Below are 13,652 nucleotides of genomic sequence, written 5' to 3'. Positions count from 1 at the left end.
CTTGTGTGGGCGCCGGAAGAAAGCGGGCTCTGAAGATGCACCTGTGCCCTGTGCCACCCCCCTGCGCCTGCTCACCCCCAGCACGGCCTGCACCAACGGCGTCTTGCCCTCGTCCTCCGCGTCGGCCCAGTTGACCTCTGCCCCGTGCGCCAGCGCCATGGCCAGCGCTCGGAGGTCTCGGGTTCGCGCCGCTCGGTGCGCCAGTAGACCAGGGTGCAGCTCGCGCACGTCCGCCAGGCCCCAGGCCTCTGCTTCTCCGTCCGCCTCCCCGCTGGACTCCTCCGACTCTGCACCCTCTACGGGGAGAGGTGCTGCGGTCAGGGGCTGTGACCAGGCCGGGGGTGGGACTGGGGAGGGCCGGGGCGGGGACGGGGGGGGGGGGGGGCACACCCACCCTCCTCAGTGACGCTGTCCACAACAGAGCCTGCGCCAAAGGCCAGAACGTCAGAGCTGCCATCAGAGCTGCCTCCTAAGCCACTGTCGCTGCTCAGACCTGCGGGGTCCGGGGACAGAGGGGGTCCTTAGAGCTCCTGACTCCTGCTGGAGCCCTGCGGGAAGGCTGGAAGCCCCATCCATCCTCCAGGGACAGGATCTGCTGCCAGGAGGGGAGGGGAGCCCTGCCTAGGATGGGGGGTGGGGTGGGGAGGGGAGAAAACCAAGGAAGGGCTCAAAGGAGCCAAAGTAACGCATCAGAGAGCACAACACCAGGGGAAGCCACCCCCCACCCCCCAGCAGGTCAGCCCTGGCAGGATGGATGGGCGGAAGCATGACCACGCACAGAGGATATTCAGCCCTGTCTGTGCTGAGTGCACCCTGGGAGGTCACTGTGCAGCAAGGGGTCTTTGCCAAGCCCTGGGACACCCCCACCTCCTCTCCCCCTCCCCCACTATGCTGAGCGAAATCTCAGCTGGCTTACCCAAGGGCAGCCCCAGGCTTAGGAATGGTGAGGCAGCGCCCTCTGCCGCCTGAGGGCACGCCCTTGTCACCCCCGGCAGCCCTGCCTGTTCTTGGCCTGGGTCCACGCCTTCTGCCTACACTGCCCAGAAAGGCTCTACAAGTGCTCCAGACCACTGGGTGCTGGTAAATCGTTAACAGGAAGCCCTTGGCGGGAAACCCTGCTTGTAGCATGCGGCCCCCAACTCCAAGAGGGGCTGGGAAGGGTGCACAATTCTCTCAGGGGCTGGCTCCAGCACACAGCTGTCCAGGCCCCCAGCATGCACGTGCGCGCGCGCACACACGTACCTTTATGCCTATGCGCACATCCAGCCACACGCCCGCATACACTCCAACGTGCGCGCCGCGCACACAATTCATACACATCACTCTCGAGGATCAGGGCCTCAGTCTCCAAGTCAGTGGCCAAGTAACCCCAGACCCTTGAGATGCTATCTCAACCTTATCCCTGCTTGACCCCTAAATTCTCCCCAGCCCCAGCCCAGTCCTTCCTGCAAAAAACGCCTGTCCCTCTGGTCTCCGAGCACATGGCTAAGGCTGTCCACACTCATCCACCTCAAGATGAGCATGCCTGGCCCTGCTCTGCTGGCCTCACCGAGGGGAGTCGGGTGACAGGGGCCAGGGCCCTCGTGGCACTTACTCCGTGGACCGGCTGCAGCAGCCCCAGCATCGAAGTAGGAGAAGAGGGAGTCCAGCTCATCCGGGCAGAAGAGAGAGTCCCTCCGGAACTTGCGCTCCACAGCACCTGCCGCGGGGAGGTGGGGAGACTGAGACCCAAGGCGAGGTAGGGTGCCCAAGTCATGCCGGTAGTCCCTGCCTCCCTCCTCCTCCCTGCTGGAGCCCGTCCCTGACTCTGCGTGGGCACGTGAGCTAAGGGAGCAGCCTGCTGGCACCTGAGGACAGAGCAGCCACAGAGGGCAGGACGGGCTCCAGCCGGACCTTGCAGCGGGCAGCGGGGACCCGGGGGGAGCTGTGGTGGCGCTGGCACTTTTGCGCCCTCCAGGGCCGGGGGACGTCCCGGGCTGGTGCCGACGGTGGCTTCCGCAGGAACTTCTTCTCCACATACTTGTCCTTGATCCAGGCCTCCTTGTCCTGCCTGCACCAGGGACGGCCGTGAGGCTGCACCGCGTGCGTGGGGGCTGCCCTGGCCCCGTCTAGGCTGCCCCCCCCCCCCCAACCTCACCTAGGGCTGCTGGCTGTGGGCTTCCTGCCACCTGGCCCCTCACACTGAGCCTCGTAGATCTGGTTCACGGTGCTGTTTCCGAGCTCACACATCAGCTAGCAGGAGAAGGGGTGTGCAGCATCAGCCCCAGGTCCTGCCCCTCCCTCTCACCCCCGCCCCCAGGCTTGCAGACCCGGCTCCTGCCGCAGCCGCCACCCCCTGCCAACGGTCTGAGATGGCCTTCATACGTACCTTCAGCAGCTCTGGCTCCCATGAGTCCAGGGTCAGGGACCGCACCTTGGAGCAGTGGACACCCAGGCTCCTGGGAGGTGAGGAGGCAGGGGTGAGTCAGGGCGTGGCTCTACCCCAGCACCTCAGCCCCCGCCCACCCAGTGGGCGCACCTGTGGATGCCGGAGCACTCGATGCAGAGCAGCACCCCCAGGTTGATGCTGGCCCAGCGGGGATCCGGCTGGCCACAGTCCCCACACTGGCTATTGCCAGCCACGTTCTGTACACGCTGCAGCACGCTCTCGCCCTTGACGCTGCGCTCCCGCGAGTCCGTAGCAGAGTCGATGCTGCTCGTGGATGGAGACGCCGTGCGGTCCAGCCTCTGGGGATGGTGTGAGGGGCCACTCAGCCCTCAGGAGTTCCAGCCTCGGTCGCCCCGGTGGGCCCCCTCTCCCCCCCCCCCCACCCAGAGATGCCAGCACAGGCTAGGACGCCTGCAGCGTAAGCCTGCGTGTCCGTGTGTGCACGCATACTCGCACGCACGCACACACGACGCGCACACCTACGTGTGCATGAGCACGTGCTCACACTCACACGCACGCTGGCACGCGGCCTGCAGGGGCTGCCTCTCCGCAGCACGCAGGCACGTGTGCACACACGTGGAGGGTCCCGAGAGGGCCGCACCTCACTGTAGCAGCTGTCCGGGCTCTCCCGGTAGGCAGAGGCGATGCTGGCCTGCACAGCTTGAACCCAGGCCTGCCGCAGCTTCTCTGAGTCGGCCTGCAGCATGCAGCTCCTAGGGGAAGGGGACCATCAGGCCGGGCGGGCGGAAGGGCTCCCTCCTCCCCCCCGCCCCGGGTTGGGCCTCCTCACTTGGTGGGTGACACGACCTCAAAACAGAACCTCCGTTCGATGTCCTCACATGGCTTCACGGAGCACAGACGGAGGTCATCCACCACCACGGTGAGCACGTCCTGCGGGCAGCACCACCGGGGCCCTCGCGCTCAGCACGCAGCCCTGGCCCTGCGCTGACCACCCGTTTATCGCTCCATTTTAGAGACACAGACCATCTGAGACCCAGGTGGTCTCGGCCCTCGGGCGGCCCATTCAGGCTCAGCGTCCTCAACCCTGTGCAACCCCCGCCGCCCAGCCCGCCCCGGGGTCCAGGCGGGGAGGGGCCCGGCTGTCACTGACCCAGCCCCAGCAGCCCTGAAGCGCACCTTGAGTTTCTTCTGGTAGACCAGCTGGCTGTTCTGGATGGAGAACCAGCGCCTGGGCAGGTGGATGGGCCAGGAGGGGGTCAGGCAGGGCCAGCCCCCTGTCTAACCCCGCAGACCCCCTGAGCAGGCCCCTCCCTCACCGGTTCCACGTCTTGAAGGCATTACTGGCCCTCTTGAAGAGGTAGCCCTCCATCACCACACCGCTGGGCGCGTCCACATCAAACTCCACTTTGGGCTCATCGTAGGAGAAGTCCTGGGGGTGGTTGGAGCCCAGCCCCCAGTGAGTGCCCGGCCTGGCTGCGAGGACACTGCTGCCCTGCCAGGCTCCCCCAGAGCCAACGCTGAGGTGGGGCACTCCTCTGACCCCAGCACGGACCTTCACCCTGAAACCCCACTGAGGCCAGACGCCTCACACTACAGCTGAGGGCCCCAGCCCACACCCCCAGTCTTGTGGGGCCAGCAGGCTCTCGGATCAGGAAGGAAGCTTCCTGCCCCCATCCTGAGTCCCCCATTCACGTTGCCAGCTGGGCCTGCTCCAGCCAGCCTGACAGAGAGCTCCATTCACAGAGACTGAGGAGACACTGGGCGTTGTCCTGTGTGTCCGGCGGCAGGAGAGGAGGCCCGGCCACCTGCTCCCCTGGCTGAGTGGGGGCAGAAAGGGACAGCTGCTGCTGTTCCCGCGGGGGATGCAGTCCAGCTCAGCCCAAGTCCCCGCTGGTGCCAGCCGCCGCCGCGTGCTCGCAGCAAAGTGAGGTGTCCTTGGTGCTGAAGCTCTGCGGGGCGGGGGAGGGCAGAGGCCCCGCCCTGCCTGCTCAACTGCTCCCCCCCCCATTCCCTCCCCCAGGGCACTCCCACTCACCTGCAGCAGCGTCTGAGGGGGCCAGGAGCAGGAGGGGGTGCAAAGAGGGAGAGAGAGCCGATGAGTGGGCTCCCAGTGGTCTGGGAACAGTCACTCCTACGTGCAGCCCACCTCTCTACCCTGGGGCTGTCTGGGCAAGAGCCAGCAACTGAGGCCTCAGAGACCACCACTGGCCTCAAAGGAAGGAAACCCCGGGTCCCCGCTCTAGCCCCAGCCCCAGCATCTGGAACCCGGATGGGCTGGCTCACCTGCCCACCCAGGGCTGGCCTCTAAGTGACCCCTAAGTGACCGATGCCCCTCCTACTCTGCCGTTTGAGGCTCCTAAGAATGGAGACCTCTCTGGAGAGAGTGGGCAGCTCAGTCGGCTCAGTCGTTAAGCATCCGACTTCAGCTCAGGTCATGATCTCACGGGTTCGTGAGTTCAAGCCCCGTGTCAGGCTCTGTGCTGGCAGCTCGGAGCCTGGAGCCTGCCTCGGATTCTGTGTCTCCCTCTCTCTGCCCCTCCCCCACTCATGTTCTGTCTCCCTCAAAAATAAATAAACGTTAAAAAAATTTTAAAAAACAAACAAACAGAGACCTCTCCTTCTGAGCACACATTTGTAAGCGAAGCAGTGTGGGCAGGCCTGGGGGAGAGGGGTACTGGCTTCTTGGGGTCCCCCTTCCATGCACGGAGGTCAGGGGGTGCAGGGCCTCACCCGCTGCTGGATGGCAGCATGCTTTCGCTCCATCTCACGCTTTTCCACCGCCGAGTCGATCACCAGCTGGTCTAGCTGTGGGGGAGGGGCACCAGGGAGGGGCATGAACATTCTTCCTGAGACCCGGGTCTTGGGTCTCGCCCACCCCGCGGGCTCACCTCGGCTGCCAGCTTCTTCATGTAGGGGTCCAGCTGGTGCAGCAGGCTATAGCCCTGCTGGAAGAAGCTGTGCTGGGCGTGCATGAAGGACAGCATCTGTAGGCAGGGGCGGGGGGGCACAGGTGGGACCAGGCCCCCAGGGGCCCAGCAGGTGCACTCACATCCCCTGCATCTCACGGCCTGTACTCAAGTCCAATGCCCCCCCCCCCCCACCAACCAGTCACTCACAGAATCCAAGATCTCGAACTTCTTCTTGGCCTGGAGAACGTTGATCTGCCAGGGGAGGGGTGAACGGGTGAAGGGTGTCAGGGACGAGGCAGCCCATGGACTGTCCCTTACCGCAGAGTCCTCTCAGGCTTGCTTGTGGTTCCCTGAGACCCCCAGCTCATCCTCAGCTCCCTGCACTTCTGCCAGCCTCACCCTCCCACGGTCAAGGAGTCCCTCCCCACGTCAGGACCGTGGGTTCCTCCCACGGGCAAAGCCAGAAATTCTCAGACCTGCTCCCAGGACTTCCAAGGCCCCCTCCGCAAGATCTTCAAGGCCTCAGCCCCACCCCTGTCCCCGGCCCACCCTTGCCTGGGCACCCCGCCACCCTGTCCCTTCCCAAGATCTGGCATCTCGGGTTTTCTGGAGGCAGAGGGGCCCCTCCGAGCAACAGCTCTGTCTGTCTGTCTGTCGGAATACAGAGCAGCCTCCACCCCCTTCCAGGCCACAACTGCTCTGTGCCCAGCCGCTGACCTGGAGCACATAGTCTAGTGCCAGGTGACGGAAACACTTCCGGGTGAGGGTCAAGGCACCTGTGGCCTCCTCCACCTCGTGGGGCCGGTGCCGTGGGGCCTGGGCATTCCTCACGAGGGACAGCTCCATGTCCTCCCGAACTTTGTCAAACTGTTTCTTGGTCTCCTTGAATTTCCGCACATCCCTGAGGGCCAGCAGGTGTCAGGCCAGGGTCTTGGGAGGGGTGCATGTAGGGTCTCCCACGTCCATGAAATGCTCTCCCTCTACTTGTGCCCACTCTGTGCCCCCAGGCAGGGCCTCCCTTCCCCACCTGCCTGTCCCGGCACCCCACCCCCCAGCTACGGCTCTCCTCCTCCTCCTCCTTCTCTCCCCTCCCCTATTCTCCTCCTCCTCTTCCTCCTCTCCCACCAGGGCCCCTCCCATGATCCAGGGCCTCCCCCTGCCCTTCACCACCTCACTCCCAGGACCAGTCCAGCCTAGGGAGACCCTCTGCCTCACCCTGGACCCGACTCAAACTCAGATTCAATTCTACATCTTCACCTGGGGGGGGCCACAGGCACCCCAACTGCACATGAGGCATAGAGGTCAGGCCTCAGTGCAGCCCCCACCCCTCCCACAACCTTAATGCCTTCTATAGCCCACCCTCACTCCTTGCCCGAGGCCCTCCTGGCTACCCTGTGTGCACCTTGACCCCTCACCCTGCCCTCCAGGCACTGTTTCCTTGACCCCAGGCCTGTCCTACCTCCAAGCCTTGGCTCCTGCTGAGTCCCCCACCCACAGTCTTGAAGGCAGGCCCCAGGATCCCCCCCTCCCAATCAGGCGTAGCTGTATCTGCTCCCTGTGCTACCACAGGTGCCACCACCAGCCCCTCCCAGGGCCAGCAGAGGCCAGGCCACAGGGCTCTGGGAGCCACTCACTCTTTGACGAAGTTGTGCAGTTGCTGCCGCACAGACCTCTGGGCCTGGTCAAACAGGATCTGTGGGCCAAGGTGGGGGCGGTGGGGTTAGGGCTCCAGGGACCAAGCCCCTGTCACTGCAGATGAGGACCAGGGAAAGCCCTGCCCAGCCCTGCTTGGGCTCCAGCTGTTTGCCCCCCCCCCCAGAGCCAGCCTCACAGGGTCCAGGGGACTGGGCGTGGCCCCAGGCCTGGGTTGATGCCCAGAGGCCACAGCTGTGCCCACCTGCCCATCTCCCCCACTGGGCTCTCAGCCAAACTAGAGACCAGAGCACCACCCCATGCCAACCCAGGGCAGGCATACACAAGACACGGCCTCCCGGCCCTGGGAGGCCACCTCAAGGATGGCCAGGCCTACAGGAGAAAGAACAGGATTAGAGCCCAGAGCTTCCAAGGGACTCGACCTAGGAACAGGTCAGGGGTCCCTACAGCGCTGACCAGACCCATAGTCAGATGCCTCCCAACATGGGAGGAGGGCTGGGCCCTAAATGGGAACAGACAGACTGACAGACAGTGCAGAATGAGCTATCCTGAGCTGGTTTATTTCTAAACTTCCCCTGCGGGGGTGGGGCTCCTTGTTTAGTCTGGGATCTGGTTCCCAAGCCAGGGTCTGACCACCCACATGTGCCTTGGGCCCTATTCTGTGTGTCCTGTGCTGGGGGCTCTGAGGGGCTTGAGGTCACCAGACCCAGCCTGGGTAGCAATGAGATTGGCAGTTAACCAGGGGACGTGGGGTCAGCCTAGGAGATACTTCTGCCGCCTGGCCAGAGACCCCTGCTCAACTGGGGGACCCTGGACCAGCCTCTGAGACCCCATTGCCCTCAGGCCTCGACTATGCTGCCACCTCCTCCCACCCCCAGGATCCAAATAACCTCCCCACTGCCTGGCCCTCACCTGGGACGCAGCAGAGCACCTCAGTGATGTTCCCCCCACCCCCACAGACTGGAAGAATAGGAACGTGGCTTCCCAGCAGCCCGCCAGCTCAGCTCCCTCTGAGCCAGCTGACAGCCGTTCCAGGCTGGGCGGGGCCTGCGGGGAGCCAGCGGGGGGGGGGGGGGGGGGTGGAGGGGGTGCCTGGGATGGGAAGCCAGAGGGATGTGCCCTTGGACAGGCCCCCATACCTCACCGCACTGTGGCCAGGGCTTACCATGTGGTAGTTGACCATCTCCTGCAAGCTGTCTCCAAACCTCTGCAGACATTCCTAGGGGGAGGCGGGGTAGGGGAGACCCCTTGCTCAGATGAGACAGCTGTGTTCCCAGGGTGGCTGGCACCTCCTCACCCACAGGTATCCGAGCCGCCCACCCCTGCGGCCCAGCACAGATGCCCACCTGCTCCCAGGGCCTGGGCACAGTCAAGGGGCTGCCTGCCTGTGCCACCCCTGTCTAGAGGTCAGAGATCAGCAGCCCCCTCACCGAGATGACGGTGTCGCCCTGGCACTGCTGGGACAGGTCTCGAACACCACTCACGAAGAGCCTGTTGGTCGTGACATAGGCCTTGCCAGCCTCGATCATGCCACTGCACAGCTTGACCAGCTACGGATGACGGAAGGAGCCACATTCTCATGGCCTGCAAGGGGCGGCCCTCGCCTCCTCCAAGAGATCAGGCCACAGAGGCGGGAGCCCCCCAGGGCCCATCGGGGCCCGGGACGCAGCCGTGCGAGCCAGCCCTCCCTGTGACCCACGTGGAGCCGGGAGGGCAGCAAGGTGCCGGGTGCGTCTTGGCTCCAGAGCAGAAGGCTGGAGCAGGACAGCGAAGCCCAGACTGGGGAACCCAGGGCCCAGGTAGGCTTGTGGTCCTAGCCAGGGGGCTGGCAGGACCAGCCAGTGAGGGTGCTCAGGGATGCTACCCCTCCCTCCTCCCTCTTCTCCTCCCCTGCCCCTGCCCTCGGGCCCCCAACCCAGCCACTCAATAGCACCCTCCCCACCCCGTCCCTAGTAACAATCCCCACCCCTCGCCCAAAAGATGGCAGCGGGGGACTCACCAAGGCCTACCCCCTCTTGACAGGAGACACACGTGTGCCGCACGCGCCCCCTGGGACAGGTATGATAGGTAGGGTACAGCCGGGGAGAACGAGGCACAAACCCAGAGGGAGGGGCCAAGCCCTGATCACACACGCACACACACACACACACTCATACACGAGCCTGTGTGTGAGCCAGGTCAGGGCCAGGCACGGGGGCAGAGAGAGCAGCCCAGGACCCTCCATTGACCCCTGGGCCCCGCCTTCACCTTGTCTAGTTTTGCCTCGATCTCCACCACGTCTGTTTCCACCTCGTCAATAGTAGCCCTGCAACAGGAACACAGGTGGCTGCAGACCCGCCAAGCCACAGCGCCCCCAGCCCCACGCACCTCTCCGGGAGGGTCTGCAGTGAGAAGGGGCCGCTCGGCTTAGGCCACCCGCTCCCCTCAGCCCACTCGCTGTCCTACGCTCCTCAGACACGAGGAAATAGAAGCCGGCAAAGGCCGATGCCCCCTGGGCAGAGGGTGTGGGACTGGGACCCGGGTCCAGCTGACTCCAGAGCCGCCCAGCACCCACCACCACTCCCATCAGAGAGAGGCCCAGTCGGCTGTGATGGCAGCTGGCTGCTGTGGCCCCAGGGAGAGAAGGTCATCAAGTCCCTGAGGACAGAAAGAGGGGCTGCTGGTCACCCTCCTGGCCCGGCCACTCCAGGGCTGAATTGACCCCAGATCCCACCTAGGTCCTAGGGAGCCTGGGGCCAGCCAGTCTCAGGGCCCGTAAGCATGGGCCAGCTGCTGTCTCCGGTCCCGGCAGATTATGAGACCCCAGGATAACTGTTGGACGGGTGCCCCCTGACTCCTCCAACCTCGGAATACCAAACAGCACAGTCTGCTCAAAGGGAGTGGTGGGTCAGGCCTCAGAGGAGCCCACTCCCACCGGGACAGCCTTACAATGGGGCTGCCTCAGGGAGGGAAGAGTTAACGAATGACATCACCAGAGAAGCCACAGACGGGAGAATCCCCGGAAGGCAAGGCAGATGGATCTGGCACGTGACCCCCTCCCCGTGTTCTGGGAACAGGAAACAGGGAAAGAGGGCCAGGATCCTGGCCCCCCCCCCCCAACCCACTCAGCTGGTGAACTGGGCCCATCTGGCCTCCAGGGGATGAAGGACAACGGGGACTCAGGGTCGGGGCTGACAACAGGGCCAGAGGTGAGAGGCAGAGCTCCAGGGACAGGTCTTAGGTCAGGGTCAGGCAGAGCAAAGGCCACCCAGGTCTAGTGTCCCCCCCCCCACCCCCCTGCTGCCCTCATGGCCAGCGGGGGGGGGGGGGGGGCCGCTGTGTTCCAGTGTTTCCTAGTCCCTCACATGCCTACAATTTGGAGTTGTGGGGAGGATGCCAGGCAGCCCCAGCCAGCGACTTTGGAAGTTCCCCACCGCACTCACTCCCTGGCAGGACACGGGCTCCTCTCTGAGCGCCATCCCTTCCAGTGGGGCTAAGGGGACTCTGAGTTCCAGAGAAGGTACGAGACACGCACCGGGAGTGGATGCTGCAGCAGGAACCCTGGCTGCCCCAACCGTCCTGAGCCGCTGCACAGAGAGCTGCTGCCTTTGGGCAAGGCCGGTGGAGGGTGGGGGGGGTCCCCCACAAGGGTGGGGCTGCACCAGATGCTGATGAGTGTGCTCATGGGAGTCAAGTGGGTGCTCAGCAGAGAGCAAAGCACCAACACCCTGTCCTGGGAGCCCTGGCCCCCAAGGACCCGAGACCTCCTTTCCTGTCCCCCCCCCCCCCTCCAGGATTTCTTCAGCAGCTTGTATGACAAGGAGGAGGGTGAGGCAGGCTCTCCCACCAAAGCCATGACTCAGCGCCTGAAGCCCCACCCAGGGGAGGGGGCACTAAGAACTAGGGGGCTGCGCCTCCAGGCCTGTCTGGAAGAGTCTGGACTCTCCCACGTGCATCCCAAGGCTGTGGGGCTCTCCCGAGGCCAAGAGCATGTAGGCAGGGTCCTTCTTCCCAGGTCTGAAGCCACCTGGCCTCACATCACTGGCCACAGCCTCCCACCCAGCCCCACTCTGGCTCATCTCAGGCCTGCCACCGGAAGTCCCTGTGGGGGAGGAGACAGTGGACCCCCAAGAGAACCTCAACGCCCTGTTAAATCACAGCCCAACCGCCAAACCAACACGGTGTAGCTTCTACGATCCAAGGTTCAGATGAATCTCCTCAGCCCCCCTCCCAGGCCCAGCTGGGCACTTTCCAGGGGTAGCCCCTCCCTGCCAGAGGAAGCATGGCAAAACCCAGGCAGCCACTGCACCCACTGTGAGCCACAGTGGTGGCAGACCAAGCTAGTGGGAGGGAAGGCCAGGAGGTGAATGCGATGCCAGTGCCCCCAGTCCGACAAGGCAAGGTGGGCCTGGACCCCTCCACTCCGGGGGAGAAGGACCATGAGGTTTCTGAGCAAGCGGGGAGGGTGAGGCTAGCGTGCCTCAGCCAGGACCAAGACCCTGGCTATGTCTCCCCCTACGGCCTGGGTCCTGGAGGGCAGTGGGTGGTGGGGGGGGGGGGGCCCACGACTGTAGGTGCCTGAGTTGCTCACACCCCCTCCCTCAACCAGTCAGCAACAGAAGATGGGTGAGCGCAGAGGGTCCCCCCAGCCCCTCTGCCTGGGGCCCCTTCCTGGACCGACCCCTGACTCCTCATCCGTAGCCTCCCCAAGCCTTTGTGACTCTCTGTCCCTGTGTGACGGTTGTGCAAGGGACCCAGGGGGAAGAGCACCAGGGCTGAGGCTCACCGGTCCATCCACACACAGGTCCTCATGCCAGCACACCCAACACCCAGCAGGCACACACACGCATGACCAAGGACACATGTACACAGAAGCATGGTAGAAACACTCACGTGCAATCAAATGTGCATGCAGGCAGTGGCACAGAGTACACACACACACACTCAAATATGTATACACGATACACACAGATGTACAGATACACATGCCTACTGTCAGAATACACGTGTGTTTAGTGCCAGAACTCATATGTGCATGATAAACACGTAGTACGTGTATACATCCGTGTACATATCCACACAGAGAGGTTACTAAGTGACACGTGCACACGCACTCACGCAGGCACACACCTATCCCTGGTCTGCATGTACACATCAAACATGCCAGCCCAGGGGTGCGGCCCACCCACACATTCACGTCCAGGATCTGGCACCTCAAGGGAGGGTCCAGAGGAGCAGAGCTCACGCATATGCACCAGAACACAAGCATATGCACCTGCCACACAGAGGGTGCTTCGTGGTGCACGTGGGTGAGCCCACCTGCACTACCAGGAAGGACTAAACAGACAAGCCCAGGGCTGGGTACAGGGCAGGACACCCACCCGAAAATCCCACCCAGTCTGCTCAGCCTAGGGCCCACACCTCCAGGCCCCTAGGTCACCCCTGCCAAGCAGCCAGCCCTAGACTGAAGCGTGGCTCCTGCTGCCTGACCCCCATGCACTGCTTTGGGCACAGGGACCAAGACACATTCCAGGGACTGACGCTCCTGGCACCCAGGCCACCCCGGCCAGAGAAGGACCGCAGGGCCAGGAGGGCCTCAGCCCCGTGCAGGTGGCCAGCTCGATGGTGCAGACACAAAGCGGGGGTGGACACTCCCACGGAAAGGTGGCTGTACCGGCGGCCACCCCACCCCCACGCGCGCACTCTCCGCGCGAGGTGACCGGCACAAGGGGCATCTTTTGTTCAAGGCCTTTGGGCCCGGGGCTGCGGGCTTTGTCCGAGGCGGGGTCCTCCAGCTCCCGCGCCCCCCCACCCCCGGCTCCCGTGCCCCGGCTCAAAGGCGGCAACGACGCCCCCCCCCCCCCCCCCCGCCCCGTGCGCCCACCCTCGGCGACCCCGGGTGCCCCGAGGGGGCGGCGACCCCCGCCGACCACAAAGGGCCGCGCCGCCCCTGGGGGCGCACCTGAAGCGCGGCGAGTCCTTGATGCACTCCTCGAACTCCACCGTCATGGCTGCGGCGGTGCGCGGCGCTCACTGACACGAGGACCGCGGCGCCCCGAGCGGCATCCCCGGCCGGCCCGCTCGCTCCTCCGTCAGCCGGCCCGCCCGCGCCGCGCTCGGCGCCCGCCCGCCCCGGAATGAGGCCGCCGCGCCGCCGCCCCGCCCCGCCTGTCACTGCCGGGGAATGTCGCCAAAGTCCGCCGCCCGCGCGCGCCGCCGGCTGTCACGGCTGGGGAGCGTCGCCAATGTTCGCCGCCCGCGCTCGCCTCCCGCTGTCACTGCCGGGGAGCGTCGCCCAACTCCCCTCCCTGCGGCCACGGCCACGCCTGGCTCCGGCCCGGACGCCCCGTCGTCCTGCCGCCCCGTTCCCAGGCCACCGCGGGCTGGGAAGAGGGTCGGGCCCAGCGACAGTCGCCGGTCCGCGAGGGGCGGGGAGGGCGCGGGACCGCCCGCTCCTGCGAGGCGGCCGTTACGCAAGTCGGGGCGTTTGCGAAAACCGCTTGCGCGGATCGTGGGCACGGACCCACTCCGGGACGGTGGGAAGTGGGTGAGCGGGCGAGAGGACGGATGAAAGAGCGCCCGTCCGCGGGAGCCCCTCCCGGGTGCCACTGTCCGAATCCGATCCACGCGCTCCTCAGCCCGCTGGCAGTTTGCACCCGCTCCCTAAGTCCGGCCCCTCCCCTGCTCTGGCCTTCGGCGGCCTTGGGGCGAGCGAGTGCCTT

General features: G+C 65.1%; 1 protein-coding gene across 1 annotated transcript in view; it reads right to left on the bottom strand.

Annotated features, from left to right (window-relative positions):
- ACAP3 (ArfGAP with coiled-coil, ankyrin repeat and PH domains 3) overlaps positions 1-13,613 on the bottom strand; it is a 13,828-nt gene extending 215 nt beyond the window's left edge. The window contains exons 1-21 of the mRNA XM_081796311.1: positions 12,893-13,613; positions 9,199-9,256; positions 8,382-8,501; positions 8,117-8,170; positions 6,933-6,991; positions 6,016-6,199; positions 5,506-5,550; positions 5,278-5,373; positions 5,120-5,194; positions 4,425-4,436; positions 3,706-3,818; positions 3,566-3,617; positions 3,219-3,319; positions 3,030-3,141; positions 2,519-2,727; positions 2,369-2,438; positions 2,138-2,232; positions 1,848-2,050; positions 1,595-1,699; positions 395-493; positions 14-296 (exon numbers count right to left, since the gene is read on the bottom strand). Of these exons, the coding sequence (XP_081652437.1) occupies positions 14-296; positions 395-493; positions 1,595-1,699; positions 1,848-2,050; positions 2,138-2,232; positions 2,369-2,438; positions 2,519-2,727; positions 3,030-3,141; positions 3,219-3,319; positions 3,566-3,617; positions 3,706-3,818; positions 4,425-4,436; positions 5,120-5,194; positions 5,278-5,373; positions 5,506-5,550; positions 6,016-6,199; positions 6,933-6,991; positions 8,117-8,170; positions 8,382-8,501; positions 9,199-9,256; positions 12,893-12,939 (2,192 nt within the window). The 5' untranslated portion in view covers positions 12,940-13,613. The remainder of the gene's footprint in view (positions 1-13; positions 297-394; positions 494-1,594; positions 1,700-1,847; positions 2,051-2,137; positions 2,233-2,368; positions 2,439-2,518; positions 2,728-3,029; positions 3,142-3,218; positions 3,320-3,565; positions 3,618-3,705; positions 3,819-4,424; positions 4,437-5,119; positions 5,195-5,277; positions 5,374-5,505; positions 5,551-6,015; positions 6,200-6,932; positions 6,992-8,116; positions 8,171-8,381; positions 8,502-9,198; positions 9,257-12,892) is intronic.
- Between the last annotated feature and the right edge of the window lie 39 nt (positions 13,614-13,652).

This window comes from Panthera onca, chromosome C1 (genome assembly GCF_046562875.1).
Source record: "Panthera onca isolate mPanOnc1 chromosome C1, mPanOnc1 haplotype 2, whole genome shotgun sequence".
NCBI lineage: Eukaryota > Metazoa > Chordata > Mammalia > Carnivora > Felidae > Panthera > Panthera onca.
Note: the sequence above shows the minus strand (reverse complement) of the source record. Positions and strands in the feature narration are given on the sequence as shown.